The sequence below is a fragment of the Callorhinus ursinus genome, unplaced genomic scaffold (assembly GCF_003265705.2).
Source record: "Callorhinus ursinus isolate GAN/ISIS: 27379988/994484 unplaced genomic scaffold, GSC_fseal_2.0 scaffold3, whole genome shotgun sequence".
Taxonomy (NCBI): domain Eukaryota; kingdom Metazoa; phylum Chordata; class Mammalia; order Carnivora; family Otariidae; genus Callorhinus; species Callorhinus ursinus.
In genome coordinates, this window is record NW_027397065.1 from 77802480 (window position 1) to 77819524 (window position 17045).

Here is a 17045-nt window from a genome sequence, read left to right on the forward strand (position 1 = left end):
TGGCAGCTCAAACACACATACACACACAAACACAGAAAACACGCCAAAATTGAATCATTTATAATTCCCCCCCTTTACTAATGCCACTCCAATAAAAAGTTCTATAGGCTGTATTCAATATATAGCATTATTTTTTATGGTTCTGTCCATTTTCTTACTTTTTTCCACCTTTATTCAAGATGACATCATTTCTTTTCTGAATTGCTTTTAACTTTCTGCAATCTAAGACTCAAAGTAGCCATGGTGGGGGCGCCTGGGTAGCCCAGTAGGTTAAGGGTCCAACTCTTGGTTTCGGCTCATGTCATGATCTCAGGGTCATTTGGTTTCCTGGATTTCAAATATTCTACCCCTAGTACTTTGTGCCTAATCAGTTCATTTTTGTTCCGCAGGTCTAGATGAAATATTACTTAAGCTGAGGTTAAGGAAGGGGGAGAAGTATTTGAGATTTAAGGAGGAAACACTTCCTTCAGTAGTTCTAGAAATAGTTTGGAACATTTCTAGAGAATATTATGACTTTTTACTATATTTTTAATTCATATTTATGTTAATAAACTGTTGCTGGATTATGTAAAACTCCAAAACGTAGAGGTAGAGAAATAAGTAATTAAAAAAAGAAAGAAAGAAAAGAAATGAGTAATTTATAACCATAGTGTATGTGCCTGAACTAGTTGAAGACCAGTTAAACTAAGCTGGCTTCTATTTGCTAGCTCTACTTAACTCCAGTGCATTCAATCATGCATCTGCTCATTTACTAGGTAGCTCTCCTCTAGGATGGGGTACCTGAACTGGAACAACTTTGTCCTTGTGCCTCTCATCTTCCTTCTGGGACTAGTGGACTAGCCCCAGCATGTTCTTTTTGTGTCAGTGGCAGAACATAAGAAGGAAGAGGCAAAGTCTTATGAAACTTTGGCCCAAATGTGGAAGAGGACGCCATCACTTTCTATGATGATGATGATCACTTTCAATCACTTTTCATCTCATTCTTTTTTTTAAGTTTTTATTTAAATTCCAGTTAGTTAGCATACAGTGTAATATTAGCTTCAGGTGAACAATTTAGTGATTGGACACCTACAAACACCTGGTGTTCATCTATTTGCTAAAGTAGGCTGGAGGCAAAATCTAATGTGAGAAAAAACTGAAACATCTTATGCATTGGGGAGGGAAGATGATTTGTGGCCAATAATGCAACCTACCTCTCATTTAGTTGTTTTCTCATTTTCTCACTCAACAAGTGGGCTAGGTGATGCAGATACAATGATAATTAATTGAAACGTTTTGATTTTTATTTAATATTTATCTTCAAATGTCAACTATTATTAAACTCCAGGATAAACTATTCTCTGACATCTCCTACTATCCTAAAAATTCTGGATATGTAGCAATGAGAAGTTTCATTAAAGGTTTAATGTTTTGTTTGTTTTTTTTCCAAAGTACTATAGACTTCCCAGGGGCATTTTTTTTTTTTGGTCTCTCCCTTATTAATCCCAGAGTTCCTACTATCTACCATTCTTTTAATGGAATTCAGAAAGGTGTTTTTTTTTTTTTAATTTGAATTAGGAATTAGAGTAAACATTAATTAAGGGTTGACAGACAAAAATAATTGATGTCAGTTCTATGCAAATATAAAGTTGCCAGTCAAATCTTAGGAGGCAAATATAGAAACTAAAAATATACATTTAAATATTTGAATATATATGATTTAATACTGCCCTTTCCTTAGTTTTACTTTCTTCATTATATTATCAAGTGAAAAGAAGAGCTATCTGTTTTTTTCTAGGTACTTCATTGACTACAGTGCTGAAGATGACAGATGTTTCAATATTGATGTCAATACAGGAACCATTAGGACTACAAAGGTCCTTGATAGAGAAGAAACTTCATGGTACAACATCACCGTTGCTGCTTCAGAAAATGGTAAACTACTTTATGTATCACAAAAAAAGATGTCACTTTTACATGAAGATTTATACCGAGATTTTCTCGGGAGCAGGGCTCTTACCATTTTTATTTGTGGCACCAGCATCCAGCATCTAGCAGAGTGTACAGGACATATTACATGCAGTTACTCATTGTCAAATGCAGTGAATAAATCTCATACTTTTTTTTTTTTGGCTTTAATCTCAGCATACTGGTGGAAAATTGACATCACAGAACACTTCATCCCCATCCCTGAGTCAAAGTATCTGGTTTGCCTCCTAATTGTGAGGCTTGCTCTGTGGGTGGTTTCCACTGCTTGACTACCATGAAAAATATTTCTGCGAGCGTTAATATGAAAGCTTTTCATAGACGTGTTTTTATTTCTTTTGGGTATATACCCTGAAGTGAGATAGCTCAGTCACATAGAAACTCTATATTTAATTACTTGATGAACTGCCAGACTGTTTTCCAAAGTAGCTACATTTTACATTCCTAAAAGCAGTGAGGGTTCCAATTTCTCTATATGATTGCCAGTATTTATTGTTATGTATCTTTTGATTATAATCATTCTAGTGGGTATGGGGTGATAGCTCCTTATGGTTTATGCACTTCCATAATGTCCTCTGTTACCAATCAATAATTAGACTACTCCAGCCTTTTACATCCTGCCTGAATTTTTATGTTTTTACATCTGCAAAATTACCTCAAGTGGCTTCCATTTAGATAATTTTTTCAACATAATATTCTCTTTGAAAATAGCATTCACTAATTACTTTTAAATGAGTGTTATAAAGAATACATGAGTGGATTCATTTATGATCATTCTGGTTAATTTTCATATTCAAAATAACCAGACAAGGAGTAGAATTGCATGCTCTTTGTCACCTAATGACAATTAAATGACTGTCAAATTATAAGAGCTCATTCAATATCAGTTGAAAAAATAAAGGAATTAATGGGTTAATATACCCAAGAAATGATAAGGGCATTGAAAAGATTCTGAAAAGATTATGCACTTTTGGGGAACAGGCTCCAAATATAGAAGATGGAAGGGAAGAATCCCTGGAGAAAATGATATTTGTTAGAAAAAACAAAAACTTACTTTAAAATAAATTCAAATGTAACTCCAGAGCTATTTCAATAAGAAACCATACTTTAGATTACTTCTAAATATCACCTTAGTCCAAATAATATTTGCATCAAGTAGAAACTAATTTGTGAATATACATCAGTTCATATATACCATGAAAATTATATTATTTGCAATGATCACCAAAGGAAATGCTCATTTTTACTTAAGATGCTAATCTTAAATATATACTTAATAAGTTCTTTTCCTTTTCTTTTTTTTTTTTACTATTTGTTAGTACTTTATATGGGAAATTAGTTAATACATACCTACTAAGTAAAGAGGTATAGTAGATCACATTATACTCAATTGTATAGATGATAATTTAAAAAAAAAAGCCTTAGGGACACCTCAATAAGCATTACTAAAAATAATTCAATCCTAATTATAAATAGATATGTAGAAAGAATGAGAAATAGTTAAGGTTTTATAGACATATTGGAGACTTCTTTAGGAAGGGCACATTCATACACCGATTGCTGGGCATAAGTGCCTTATTAAATATCACTGGGGGCCCTTCTATATACAGTTGCTTGTAAACATTAACCTCAAATTCAGCCACATTAGAAAAGTATTTACTAGTATATCCTGTTTTGGAAATGTACTTGATGTTTTTTATAAAATAGATTTTTTTAAGGCTTTATTTTTTTGTAGAGCAGTTTTAGGTCTACGGCAAAATTAAGAGGTAGGTACAGAGATTTTCCAAATAGTCTCCACACCTACACATGCATAACACCCTCCATTATCAACATCCTCCACCAGAGTGATATATTTGTCACACCTTTGACTCATCATCATTATCCAAAGTCTATATATTAGCTTAAATTTCATTCCTGGTATTCTGTGGGTTTAGATAAATGTATGGTGGTATGTATTCATTATTATAGTATCATACATAGTGTTTTCCTTGCACTAAAAACCCCATGTGTACTGCCTACCCATCTCTACTCACCCTGATCTCTGGTAACCACTGTTTTTTGTTTTATTTCGTTTTGTTTTGTTTTGTTTTGTTTTACTGGCTCCATAGTTTCTTCTTTTCCAGAATGTCACATAGTTTGAATTATACAATATGTAGACTTTAAGATTGGCTTCTTCCCTTATTACTAAGGGAAGAGTAATAAGTAATAAGTAAAGATCTTCCATGTCTTTTTATGGCTTGATAGTTCATTTCTTTTTAATACTCAATAGCATTCCAATGTCTGGATGTACCACAGTTTGTGCATCCATTCACATACTGAAGGACATCTTGGTTGTTTCCAAGTTTTGGCAATTATGAATAAACTACAACAATAAAAACATTCATGTGTAGGTTTTTATATGCACAGAAGTTTTCAATTCCTTCTGGTAGATACCAAGGAGTGCAATTAGTGGGTCAAACTAAGGGTATATTTAGCTTTGTAAGAAACTGACAAACTTTTCCAGAGTGGTTATGCCATTTTGAATTCTCCCCAGCAATGAATGAGAGTTCCTGTTGTTCCACATACTCATCAGCATTTGCTGTTAGATTTGGGTGACTCCAAGGTATAGAGTGGTATCTCATTGTTGCTTTATTTTGCATTTCTCTTTTCATACATTTATTTGCTGTCTGTATGTCTACTTTGATGAGGTGTCTGTTAAGATCTTTGGCCCAATTTTTAATCAGGTTTTGTTTTCTCATCTGTAGTAAGAGTTCTTTGTATCTTTTAGAAAGTAGTCCATCAGATGTGTATTTTACAAATATTTTCTCCCAGTCTGTGACTTGTTTCTTCATTCGTTTGACATTCTTTTGCAGAATTGAAATCAGGTTTTTAAAACTCTTCTTAATGTAAGTATCTGAGGAACTTGGTGTGCTATGGAATGACATTTAGAAGTTAATATTTTAAAGAACTTTTTTTTTAGCCTACCTAGTGTGTTGTGCAGGTAAGACAAAGGTGCCCTTTCTGGGCAGATGAAGCAATGAAGCAGGATTTAAGAGAAAATAAGAAGCCTGTGACAGAAGTTGGCTATTATTACAATAAATAAATAAATAAATAAATAAATAAATAAATAAATAAATAAAATTTGTTCAAAAATAATAAAAAAATAAAAACCAGTTCTGTGCACAGGAAAAAGAAAATTCCCCCTCCTTCATGGGAACAGGCCACATGCTAAGGGACTGGTTTGAGAATAGGGGGTGTCACAAAAAGCGTGTGGGCCTCTGAACATGTAGGTAGGGCCCAAAGGCAGTGCAGCTCTTATTTGCGTGGTGTTTGATTCTGCTTTCTTTTATCCTTTGGTTCTAAGGCCAAGTGACTATTCAGCTGCCCCGTCATATGGTAAGGGCAGAAAACAGGTGTCTGGTCTATGATATCCTTCCCTGCTACTGCTGAATAACTGATAGCTATCTTGCTTTTATACAGTGTATTTTTACAGGTGTGTCATCCTAATAAAAGTTTCTAGAATAGAAAGGATGGGTATTATTTTCATTTTATAGATAAGGAAATTGAGACTCATACAAAATATGAATCTAGTATTCTGGCTCCTAGATCTATGTTCTTCCTCATATGGCCCTTAAGGGAAGCTGATATTCATCGAATCCAAGCTTGGGTTAGATATTTTAACTGTGTTAAATAATCTAACTTGGGTTCGATAATTTAAAATTGAGGTTTATTTTGTTATTTATCTTTAAAATGCATTCTGCGGCGGAAGATTATTTCTAGGATTTTAATGAAGACACTAAGAATCAGATGAATTCAATAAGCTGCCTTCGACTAGAGAAGTGGAAAGTGTTGTGTTCTCCTCACATACCCTAGCTCTTGAGGAAGAGTGCTTTCTAAATAAATACCTGGAATGCTGCTGTTGCAGGTAACAATGCCTTCCCTCCATGTAATCCATAATTTAGCTACTTAGAAATTTCCATTACATTTCTGGTTTGGGACAGCAAATAACCACATGATTTCTGTAGGTCAGAGGTCCAGGTAGGTTCAGCTGGATTGCTTGCTTAAGGTCTGGCAAGACTGAAGTCCTGTGTCAGCTGGGCTAGGCTCTTATCTGGAGGCTCTGGGGTAGAATCTGCTTTAATGCTTATTCTCCTCATTGCCTCAGTCTACTTCCGTAAGGTGTAGTTGTGATGTCTCCATTTTCATCCCTTGTCCGCTGGGGCAGCTTCCTCCTCCTAGAGGCTGCCTGCATTTCTCCTCATGGGTCTTTTTTCTTCTTCAAGCAAGCAGCAGTGTGTCACGTCCTTTTGCTCCTTTGAATGTCTTTGACTTTCTCTTCTGCTACCAGCTGGGAAGCCTCTGCTTTCAAAGGTATCCACTTGGGGCACCTGGGTGGCTCAGTTGGTTAAGCAACCACCTCTTGATTTCACTCAGGTCATGATCTCAGGGATCAAGCCCCACTTCCATCTGGCTCCATGCTGGGCGTGGAGCCTGCTTAGGATTCTCTCTCTCCCTCGCCCTCTGCCCTTCTGCACACTGCACCCACACATGCGTGCTCTCTCTCTCTAAAAAAAAATAAAATTAATAATAATAATAATAATAATACAAAAATAAAGGTATCCACCTGATTGGGTCAGGCCCACACAGATAATCTCTATATTTTAAGGTGAACTGAATTGGGACTTTAACTACATCAACAAAATCTTTTCCCAGCAGTACCTAGATTCATGTTTGGTTGAATAAACAAGGAACAGGAATCTTATTCTATCATCTTTAGAATTGTGCCTATGATGACCCTAAAATATCTAAAGAAAGAAAGAAAAAGAAAGAAAGAAAGAAAGAAAGAAAGAAAGAAAGAAAGAAAGAAAGAAAGAAAGAAAGAAAAAGAAAGAAAGAAAGAAAGAAAGAAAGGAAGGAAGAAAGAAAGAAAGGAAGAAAGAAAGAAAATGAAATCTTATTCTTTTTACTGGATAATAAATATTCTTTCAAGGTTGTATGCTATGGCTTACTTTTCCTTTTATATGACTAGTAAAATAGTGGGACTATTAGGTACTCAGTAAATAGCTATTAATATAGATTTCTCAAGTAAATAGCTACTATCTCCCTCCATTTCCTTATTTATGCCTCAGGTCAAGATAATGTATAATTTTATCCACACTGCTTTTCAGAAATTGATGTTATGATAATAATTTACTAATAGCTAAACCAATGAGTACTTTTCATTTCTGATCTGTCCCTTATTTCTTTGTGATATCTGACTATATTAATCATTCTCTTTTCACTTGGCATTTTCTACTTTCTAAGCCACCATTCTAGTACTTTGGTATGGTATAATTTATCATTTCTATCCTAAACTAAACATTGATTAATTCACTCAAAATGTATTAATAATACTTGCTAGGCAGTATCATATGTTAGGCAGTAAGGATACTGAGGACCCTATTTCACTTTTGAGCAATTCAAGAAGCTCATGCAGAAGACAAGGTAAATAGATGATTGCACTATTGATAATTATTGTGGCAATAAGGTTTTTAGGGGCTAGAGAAACATAACACCATGGTAGTTTAGCCTCCCTAAGAGGATCAGTGAAGGTTTCATAGACAGGATAATGCATGGATTCAGTCTTGAGATGAAGGATGAGTAAAGGTTAGCCTGCATTCTGTTTCCAGCTATACCTGTATTAGTCAGGGTTCTACAGAGAAACAGAACCAATAGGATTTGAATCTAGAAGGATTCAGAATCAATAAAGAGGTTTATTTTAAGAAATTTGTTCATGCAAATAAAATCTTAAAAAAAAAAAAAAAGAAAGAAATTTGTTCATGCAGTTATTGAGGCTGGGAAGTCAAAACTCTGAAGAGCCAACGTCCCAGGTCAAGTCCAAAAGCCAAAACCAGAAAGAACCACTATCTTACTTTAAAGGCAATCAGGCAAAAGAATTTTCTCTTATTCAAGGGAAGGTCAGCCTTTTTTCTAGTCAGGTCTTCAACTGATTGGATAAGGCCCAGTCACATGAAGAACAATTTGTTTTAGTCTATCTGTTTTTTTTTTTTTTAAGATTTATTTATTTATTTAAATAATCTCTCCACCCAACGTGGGGCTCGAACTCATGACCCCAAGATCAAGTCACATGCTCTACCAACTGAGCCATCCAGATGCCCGTTTAGTTTACCAATTTAAATGTTAATTTAATTCAAAAACACCCTCATAGAAACAAACAGAAAAGTGACCAAATATCTGGACACACCATGAAGTAGAACCTTGTTGTAGTCCAGTGTCTAGGGTCTATGCATGCTAAAGTTTGAGAACCACTGGCTTAGGATATTCTAAAGTAAATTATTATTAAGAAACATTGCTTCCAATCACAACTTAATTTATGTCATAGCTCCATTTAGTACTAATACCAAAGGCATGAGTACACACATACATCCTGAATTTTTCTTTATAAAGTTTGGCCCTCTCTGTTCGCAGCTTAATTCTTAGAAAAACGTATATCATACTTTTAGTCACAGATCCTCAAACAGGCCATGTTCTTTCAATAATTATATAATCCCTTCATCTCTCAATGCCCTCTGCTCATTCTGTTCTGCCCTACAAACATCTGTTTACTTTTAAGAACTATTTCATAAGTCACAACATCTGTGAAATCTCCCTCAACCTCTTAGGCAAATTTTACAGCTTCTTCTTCTATATTCTAACTTTATGCATGGCTTAATCAAGCGCTTATCACTTCTTAGATTTAAATATGGCACTTATCACATTTTACTGTAATATTTTCTCCCTCTAATAGATTGTGAACATCCCAAATCTAAAAATCATGTCTAGTTTATCTTTATCATAGTCCCCACAAATACTAAGAACATTTCCTGACACATCAAACTGTGTTGGATACATGAATATTTTTGTCCTTCATCTCTGTACCAACCTTAACTGCCCAAAAACTTCATGACTTACTACACAGTTCAATGATCACTAAATTATGTACATTTCCCATTTTGCCTAAAATATCTATTTCTCTAATTATTTCTCCTTGTTCTGTGCACCATATGTGAGAGCTTATCCTGATAAATACCCTGAAATGGGACCCCCATTGTTCATTGCTTGGCTGACAGTTGTATTTCCACAGGAGCCAAAGTCAGGGAGCTGGTACTCTATTCATACTTCTAATGAGTCTAAAAGGTTTCGGCTCTTACCAGAGTTCACAAATTAAAGAACAGCACTACTTGTTTTTTGCACTGTTACGATGTTTTCTTCAGCTCTCTGTTTCCTTCTCTAAACAAATTATATGCATTACTCAGTCCAGAAATCAATGTTTACGTGCTGTTTATTTGTTGACTCTTTCTTGTTTTTTTTTCCCCTCAATTCTCATGCAAACATATTCAAAGATTAGGATCCACAGATTTCAAATTTAATCTAATTGTAACTTTAGGTGATGGAAATTAAATTTAGATTTTATGAATTCATTCCTCTTTGCCTGAAATAAATTTTTGTTAGCAGCAGCATCTACCAATACAAAATTCCATTACTGAAGAGTGAGTGGCTTTAAGTCCCTCTAGCTTCTACACATTATTTTGCTATTGGCAGCGTGCTTATTTTGATATGATAAATTTGCCTTTCACAAATGTGTTCATATCAGTAATTCCCCTTAATATACAAAAGGATCCTATTTGACACTTTTCCCTGGCAGACAAAGGGAAGAGCACCCAAAGAAATTGGTATTGCTTTAACCAAGGATCAAAAGTAATAAAACAAAATACTTTTATGAAATATTTGTTTATAATGTATATGTCAGTGTATTAATTACCTGTTGTCATGGAACAGATATGTACAAAATATCTAAAAATAATTCAATTTGTTTTAAGATTTAAAAGAAATTTATTGGCCCATATACCTGTAAAGTTCATAGGTAAATTAGGCTTCAGGGTTATCTTGATCAGGTCCCTATCTCTATTTTTCTGTGATTTTTTTCTTTTTTGCATTCCTTGTTATCTCGTCTTTTGCTTTAGTGTTGCTATATTATAGTAACAAGCGAGAAGGACTGTGCTAACTTGCTGTATGGTAACAGGATGAGTGCCACCTGAAACTGGATTTCACTCATCCTCATTCACATCCAGGGTGAGATAAATTGTCACTTCAGACATTCATTACAAATATTGCTCCAGGGGTACCTGGGTAGCTCAATGGGTTAAGCATTTGCCTTCAGCTCAGGTCATGATCCGGGGTTTGATGGAGCCTCACTTCCAGGTCCCTGCTTAGCAGGGAGTCTGCTTCTCCCTCTCCTTTGCCCCTCCCCCTCCTCGTGCTCTCTCTTGCTTGCTCGCTCTCTCAAATAAATAAATAAAATATTTTTAAAAATGTTGCTCCAATTAGGTCTGAACTTAATCTCCATTCACTGTTTTTAAAAATTGTATTTAATACATAATATGTGCCCATAAGTAGATAAATTATGGCAAAATGTATGGGGTTATTCACATTGGCTCAGGACCATCAAGACCCACTTCTTATCTTTACTTGCAGGCCATTTCCATTCAAACCTCTTTTGAGTTTTACCCATGGGGAGAATTTGGGTGAGGCGATTATAATATATACTACGTTCTATTTTTTGTTGTTTTTTTGTGTAATATGCCGATACATTTGAGTTCTTAAAATGTGCACTATCCCAATCTCAGTATCAAATTCTAGAAGAATGGGAACAAATTTCTTTATTCAAAAGGAACTTGAATAACTGAAACAATTATTTGCAGCGCGGCCAGATATTTCTTTTATAGTTTTCCTGGCTCTTCAAATTTCCAATACCTTTTCCAATTTCCTTACATGTATCAGGTGATCTTGCTTCTCTAGTGCTTATCAAAAAGAACAATCAGAAGAGGGTTTCCACAGTTCCCTGCCATTAGCTCTAGCAGCCTAGCTAATACTGTGGGCATTAGTTTCCGTAAATCTGGCTTCCTTCAAGGTGCTGTGTGTGAGCTCTCCATACAATGTTTATGGCCATCCCTTCATGCAGGCCCTAAATCGTCATCTTTCTTGTTCACTCGGTCACTGAACTGTCAATTAATTCCTCTCCTTTATCTTCATGTTCCCCCTCCATAATTCCTCTGTCCTCAAAAATAGACTTTAATTCTATCTGAAAATAAAATGTACTCAAGCAAACAAAAACTGAGAACCTACCTTGATTTAGTGTTTCCAAAGCCAGATACAACTGTATTATCCGATTCCCTTTCCTAATAAACTTCTTGAAAGAGTTGCCTGTATTCACACCCTGCACTGTCTATCCCCATGCTCTTTAAAATCCACTCTTAAGGGCGCCTGGGTGGCTCAGTCGGTTAGGTGTCTGCCTTTCGGCTCAGGGCATGATCCCAAGGTCCTGGGATTGAGTCCCGCATCGGGCTCCCTGCTCCTTGGGAGCCTGCTTCTCCCTCTCCCTCTGCCTGAAGCTCTGTTTATTTGTGCTTTCTCTCAGCCAAATAAATAAATAAAATCTTTAAAAAAATCCATTCTTAAAAGACTTGTCTTTACTACTTCACCAAAATTATATTTGTCCTCCATATTCTAAAATATGAAGTATAATTTTCTCCTCCATTTGCTCAGCAAAGGAGCAATATTCGGCACAATGGACAACTTTTTCAAGAAACAGGCTCTTACTTTGGCTTATAGACATAGCATTCTCTAGATGCTCTTCTTCCTTCACTGGTTCTTCTACCTCAGTGTGCTTCTTAGTTCCTTCTCATCTCTCCATTCATTGAATAGTGGGGCATCCTGATTTCCAAACCTTAGACCTACCTGGAGTTATTGCCCACATAATCTCATTCAGTCTAATGGATTTCTATAATATCTATATGTAGATGACTCTGAAATTTACATATGCATCCACTTTTTCCCCGAATTCCATTTTAGCCACTCTAATCTCTTCTCAGAGTTCTCAAACTCAAAATGCTCCAAGTAAATAGTTTCCTCAAAATCCAATTTCTCTCCAGATCTACTCCTCCAGAGGCGTTATCTCTCTCAATAATAATGGCTGTAGTCCAGATTGCTCATGAAAATCACTCAGTGTCATATTTGGCTCCCCTTTTCCTCTCATGCTACACATCCAATTCATCAGAAACTTCTATCAACTATACTTTAAAAAATATCCATAACTCAACTACTTCATAACATTTCCATCATTCCCATCCCTGTCCAAATAACCATCACCCCTCAGCTGGAATACTGTAGTAGCTTCCAAAATAGGCTTTTGCACTTAACCCTAGCTTCTTTTAATCTATTATCCAGAGAACTACTAAAATATTCCTTTTTAAATAAGTAGTACCATGTAGCTCTCTTTTCCTTCCAAGTTTTTATTCAAACTCCAGTTAGCTACATACAGGGTAAATATTATTTTCAGGAGTAGAGTTTAGTGATTCATCACTTACATACAACAATGCTCATCACAAGTGCCCTCCTTAATACCCATCACCCATTTAGCCCATCCCCCACTCACCTCACCTCTGGTAACCACCAGTTAGTTCTCTATAGTTAAGGGTCTGTTTCTTGGTTTACTTCCCTCTCCCCCCCCCCACCCCGTTCATCTGTTTTGTTTCTTAAATTCCACATATGAATGAAATTATATGGTATTTGTCTTTTTCTGACTGACTTATTTTGTTTAGCATAATACACTCTAGCTCCATCCACATCATTGCAAATGGCAAGATTTCATTCTTTTTGATGGTTGAGTAATATTCCATTATAAGTACACACACACACACACACACATACACACACACTTATACACCACATCTTCTTTATCCATATGCCAGTTGATGGACACACACACTTATACACCACATCTTCTTTATCCATATGCCAGTTGATGGACATTTGGGCTCTTTCCATAATTTGGCTATTGCTGATAATGCTGCTATAAGCATTAAGGTGCATGTGTTCCTTTGAATTAGTGTTTTTGTATCCTTTGGGGAAATACTTAGTAGTGCAATTCCTGGGTCATAGGGTAGTTCTATTTTTCACCCTTTGAGGAACACCAATATTGTTTTCCAGAATAGGCTGCACTGGTTTGCATTCCAACAGTGTAAGAGGGTTCTCCTTTCTACACATCCTCTCCAACATCTGTTGTTTCATATGTTGTTCAGAAAAGATATTCCCAAATAAATTGAGACTCCAAAACATGATACTCATAATGAATGACTCAAGATAGACACACATACATACACTGCCAAACAAAGGATAAAGGTAATACATATCTTCTGTTTTTACTTTAGTTCTGGGTAGAGGGAATGAAAAATGTGAAAATGTTACCCATCAGAAATTGTGTATATGACACTTCTTACAAATCATTTTAGATCACCTTGGCCTCAATAACTGTAATAACAGAAACATAAAATATGTCATACAGAAAAACTTTCAAACAACCAAAATTGAGAAAGTACATTGCTGTTGAATGATTCATTAAAAGAAAGAAAATTATCTCAAAAGGATTGTGTAAGTTTCAATAAGGAATAATGACAAAGAAAGTGGTACACATGAGAACACCTTTCTTTGTAATAATAAATTGTCAAATTTGACAGATGAACAAACCCACAAATATCATCATCATCATCAATCATCATCATCATCATCACTTATAGGCACAAATTTGAGAAACTTCATCCAATTAAAGCACTTAAAAGTTATTAAATGTATAGAAAGAGAGTAAACTGTTTATTGTTCTTATATTTTCCAGAGATACCCAAGCATGTTAATATTTCTGGGTTAAGAAAAGAAAATAAATTTAGTAAACAGATTTAAAATTAGAAGACATAACAGGATAAAACCTTAAAATACTGGAAAATAATATTAGGAGTGATAAAAAAATTTTAAGACAAATTTGAAGTACACAATACAGTGGTAAAAATATATATTAACCAAAGTGGTGTAATTGTAATAAACCCTCCTATTAAAAAAAATTACCATACTGAAGTGAAGTAAGGAAAAATAAAATCCTCTTATGCTACTTGTAATAGGTACATATGAGATATAAAGATATAGAAAGTTTTAAAATAAAATAATTTATTTTAGAGAGAGATTGCGAGCAGGGGGAGGGGCAGTGGGAGAGGGAGAATCCTAGAGCAGACATCCCGCTGAGCACAGAGCCTAATGCAGGGTTCCATCCCGAGATCCTGAGATCATGATCTGAGCCAAAAAAAAAAAAAAAAAGAGTCAGGTGCTCAACTGACGGAGCCACCCAGGGCCCTAAAGAATACATATCATTTTCAAGCATACAGAGCAAAATATATTGACATTAATGACATACTAAACCATGTAACAATTAAAAAAAATGTGTTGATACAAGATATATTTTCTAAGAACCATACAGTCAAATTGCTACAAGACAGAGTTGTTTGCAAGTCAGTAAGGAGAATAGATGGACAGCTCAACAAACAGGTGAAGACAGAGCTATATTATCTGGTTCTGCAAAGAAAGTAAAATTATGTACCTTACAACTATGCAAACTAAGTAATTCCAGTGCATAGAAGATAAACCTAAAATTTTAAATGAAATGTAGGATATTATTACCGTGACTTTGGAATAGAGAAAATTTTATAAAAATACAAATTGTACAACCCATAAAGGAAGACATTGATAAATAAAACAATGAAAACTGTGCTTAGTTGAAAATTAGACTATAACTTGATATCATGAATGAAGTTGTGTGTCCATATATGAGGTGTGTGTATGTTATGTATACACACATATATCTCTGTTAATATTTGGATAAATTAAAGTAATTGTACCAAATGTTTTCCAGTTAGAATTATAATATATGTCAAATATATTGATATCTTAAGTATGTGTCAGTCTAAATAATAAAATGAACACCAATTTCAGAGCCACTCACCTCAAAGAAATAAGGCTTTAAATACACCCCCTAGAGGTGAGTGGGTGGCTCAGTCGGTTAAGCATCAGCCTCTTGGCTTCTGCTCACCTCAGGATCTCAGGGTAGTGAGATCTCAGCATGGAGTCAGCTCCAGATTCTCTCTGTCCCTCTCCCTCTCCCTCTACCCCACCCTGTGGCACTCCCTCTCACTCACTCTCTCGCAAATAAAAAGTAAAATCTTAAAATAAATAAATAAGTAAATACACCTCACTATTAAATCCTTCTTTATTCCAGAGCTTATCAATATTGAATTTAGTGTTATTTGTCCCTTTCTTTTCTTTATAGTTTTACCAAATACATTTTGGACATATATATATGTGTGTGTATATATATATATGTATATATATATATATGTACATAACTACATCTTTGGCTCATGGATATTATATATAGATAGGTTAATATTATATGCACTTTCTTTGGTTTTTTCCTCAGTGCTATGTTTTTAAGATTCATTCAGGTAAAGAAATACAGTTGAAGTTTTTTCTTTTTTTTATTTTCTCTATGATGAGAAAATAAATCTATTTTAATTCATGTTTTAAAACCCCAATGTATTTCAGTTGTTATAGCTTCATCTATTAATAATATTGCTAATATAACATGTTGTATACATGTTTCCTATTTTAAATATGAAAACTTCTCAATATATGTAACTTGGGTACACATACACCCAGGGCATATAATATATTCTCAGAAGTATTCTCAAATGTTTTTCAAAGAGAATGTTTAACATGTTTTTAATAAATACATAACTATAATCAGTGATTGACCCAGAAATTAGTATGTATGTTTAATATATGAGTTAAAGCTCCCTAAATATATTTCATTTTATGCAGAAAAATTCCACTCTAAAATATGCTTTTTTTCAATTCCAAAATTATATTAGCTGTCCTAAAGTCTCAGCTTTTGTGTTTCTTGAAATTGTAAGAATTTAATGGTTCCAGAAAAGATGTTTTAATATCTTGTATATGAATCTCAACACATTTTAGCGAATTATTTACTAAACACAAGGTAACAAAATATTTACCCTATCTGTTCTTGTATATTTAAATTGAAGGTTTTGTATTTTGGTCTAAGGCTTACTTTGAGTGATATTTTATATGCAATAAGGGTCAAGTTTAATTTACTTCACATTTAATTTCCAGTGAATCCATTATTTGTTATAAATGCCATTTCTCCATTTAATAATCATGGCAACTTTGTCCATTAACACTTGACCACTTTTGTTTTTGATTAACTCTCTCTTTTGTATGTACCACTAATCATATAAGCATATATTATATAACACTATACATACATCCACACAGTCTTATGCAATATTATTGTCTTGATTATTGTGTCTACTTACTAACACTTAAAATTAAGTTCAGCATCATTCTTTCATCAAAATTGGGCCAACTTAGGACATTTTCAGATAAATTTTAGTATCAGCTTGTCAGATTCTTCAACAATATCAGCTGGAATTTTTATCGTATTGCAACTAATCTATAGTTCACGCTTGGGAGAATGGATGTCTCAAAAATATTGAGTCTTTTATCTACGAACATAATATATGTTTCCACTTAACTAGGCGTTTTAAATTTATCTTAGTAATATTTGTAGGTTTCAGCATACAGATGCTGAACATATTTTATTTGGTTTCATTTTTCTCATGTTACATAAATTTGATATTTATTTAAATGTTTCTTTATTTTTATTATTGTAGAAGTAGATGTTAATATAAGTTTGTATCCTACAATATTGGTAACTCTCATATTAGCAGTAGCAGCTTTTTGTAGATTATTTGGTGTTTTGTATACGGATGATCCCCTCTAAAGAAATATAGATTTGTTTCTAACTTTGCAATTGGCATAACATTTATTTCTTTCTCTAATTACACTGACTATAAGCTTTAATATGATTCCCAGGAGAATTGCTACAGGATATATCCCTGCCTTTTTTTTTTTCTGATGCTTAGGTTAAAACATTCAATCTTTCTCTTGTAAGTATGACAGTTATAGGTTTTTGTTATACAATTATTCAGGTTGAGGAAGTCTCTTCCATTCTTACTTTACTGATTGCTTTTTTTTCTATTTAAATCAAATACGGTGTTATGTTTTGTTATATTTTTCTGCATCTATTGAAATAATTATGTGTGTGTGGTGAATTATTTTCATTGATTTTTAAATGTTAAACAACCAGCCTTTCCTTCTTGGAA

General features: G+C 34.2%; 1 protein-coding gene across 6 annotated transcripts in view; it reads left to right on the forward strand.

The window, feature by feature from the left end:
- The window catches only part of CDH18 (cadherin 18), a 990219-nt gene that overhangs the window by 925453 nt on the left and 47721 nt on the right, over window positions 1-17045 (forward strand). For all 6 annotated transcript variants that reach the window (XM_073891068.1, XM_073891071.1, XM_073891072.1 and 3 more), the window contains one exon: window positions 1778-1914. In XM_073891068.1, coding sequence (XP_073747169.1) covers window positions 1778-1914 — 137 coding nt within the window. The remainder of the gene's footprint in view (window positions 1-1777; window positions 1915-17045) is intronic.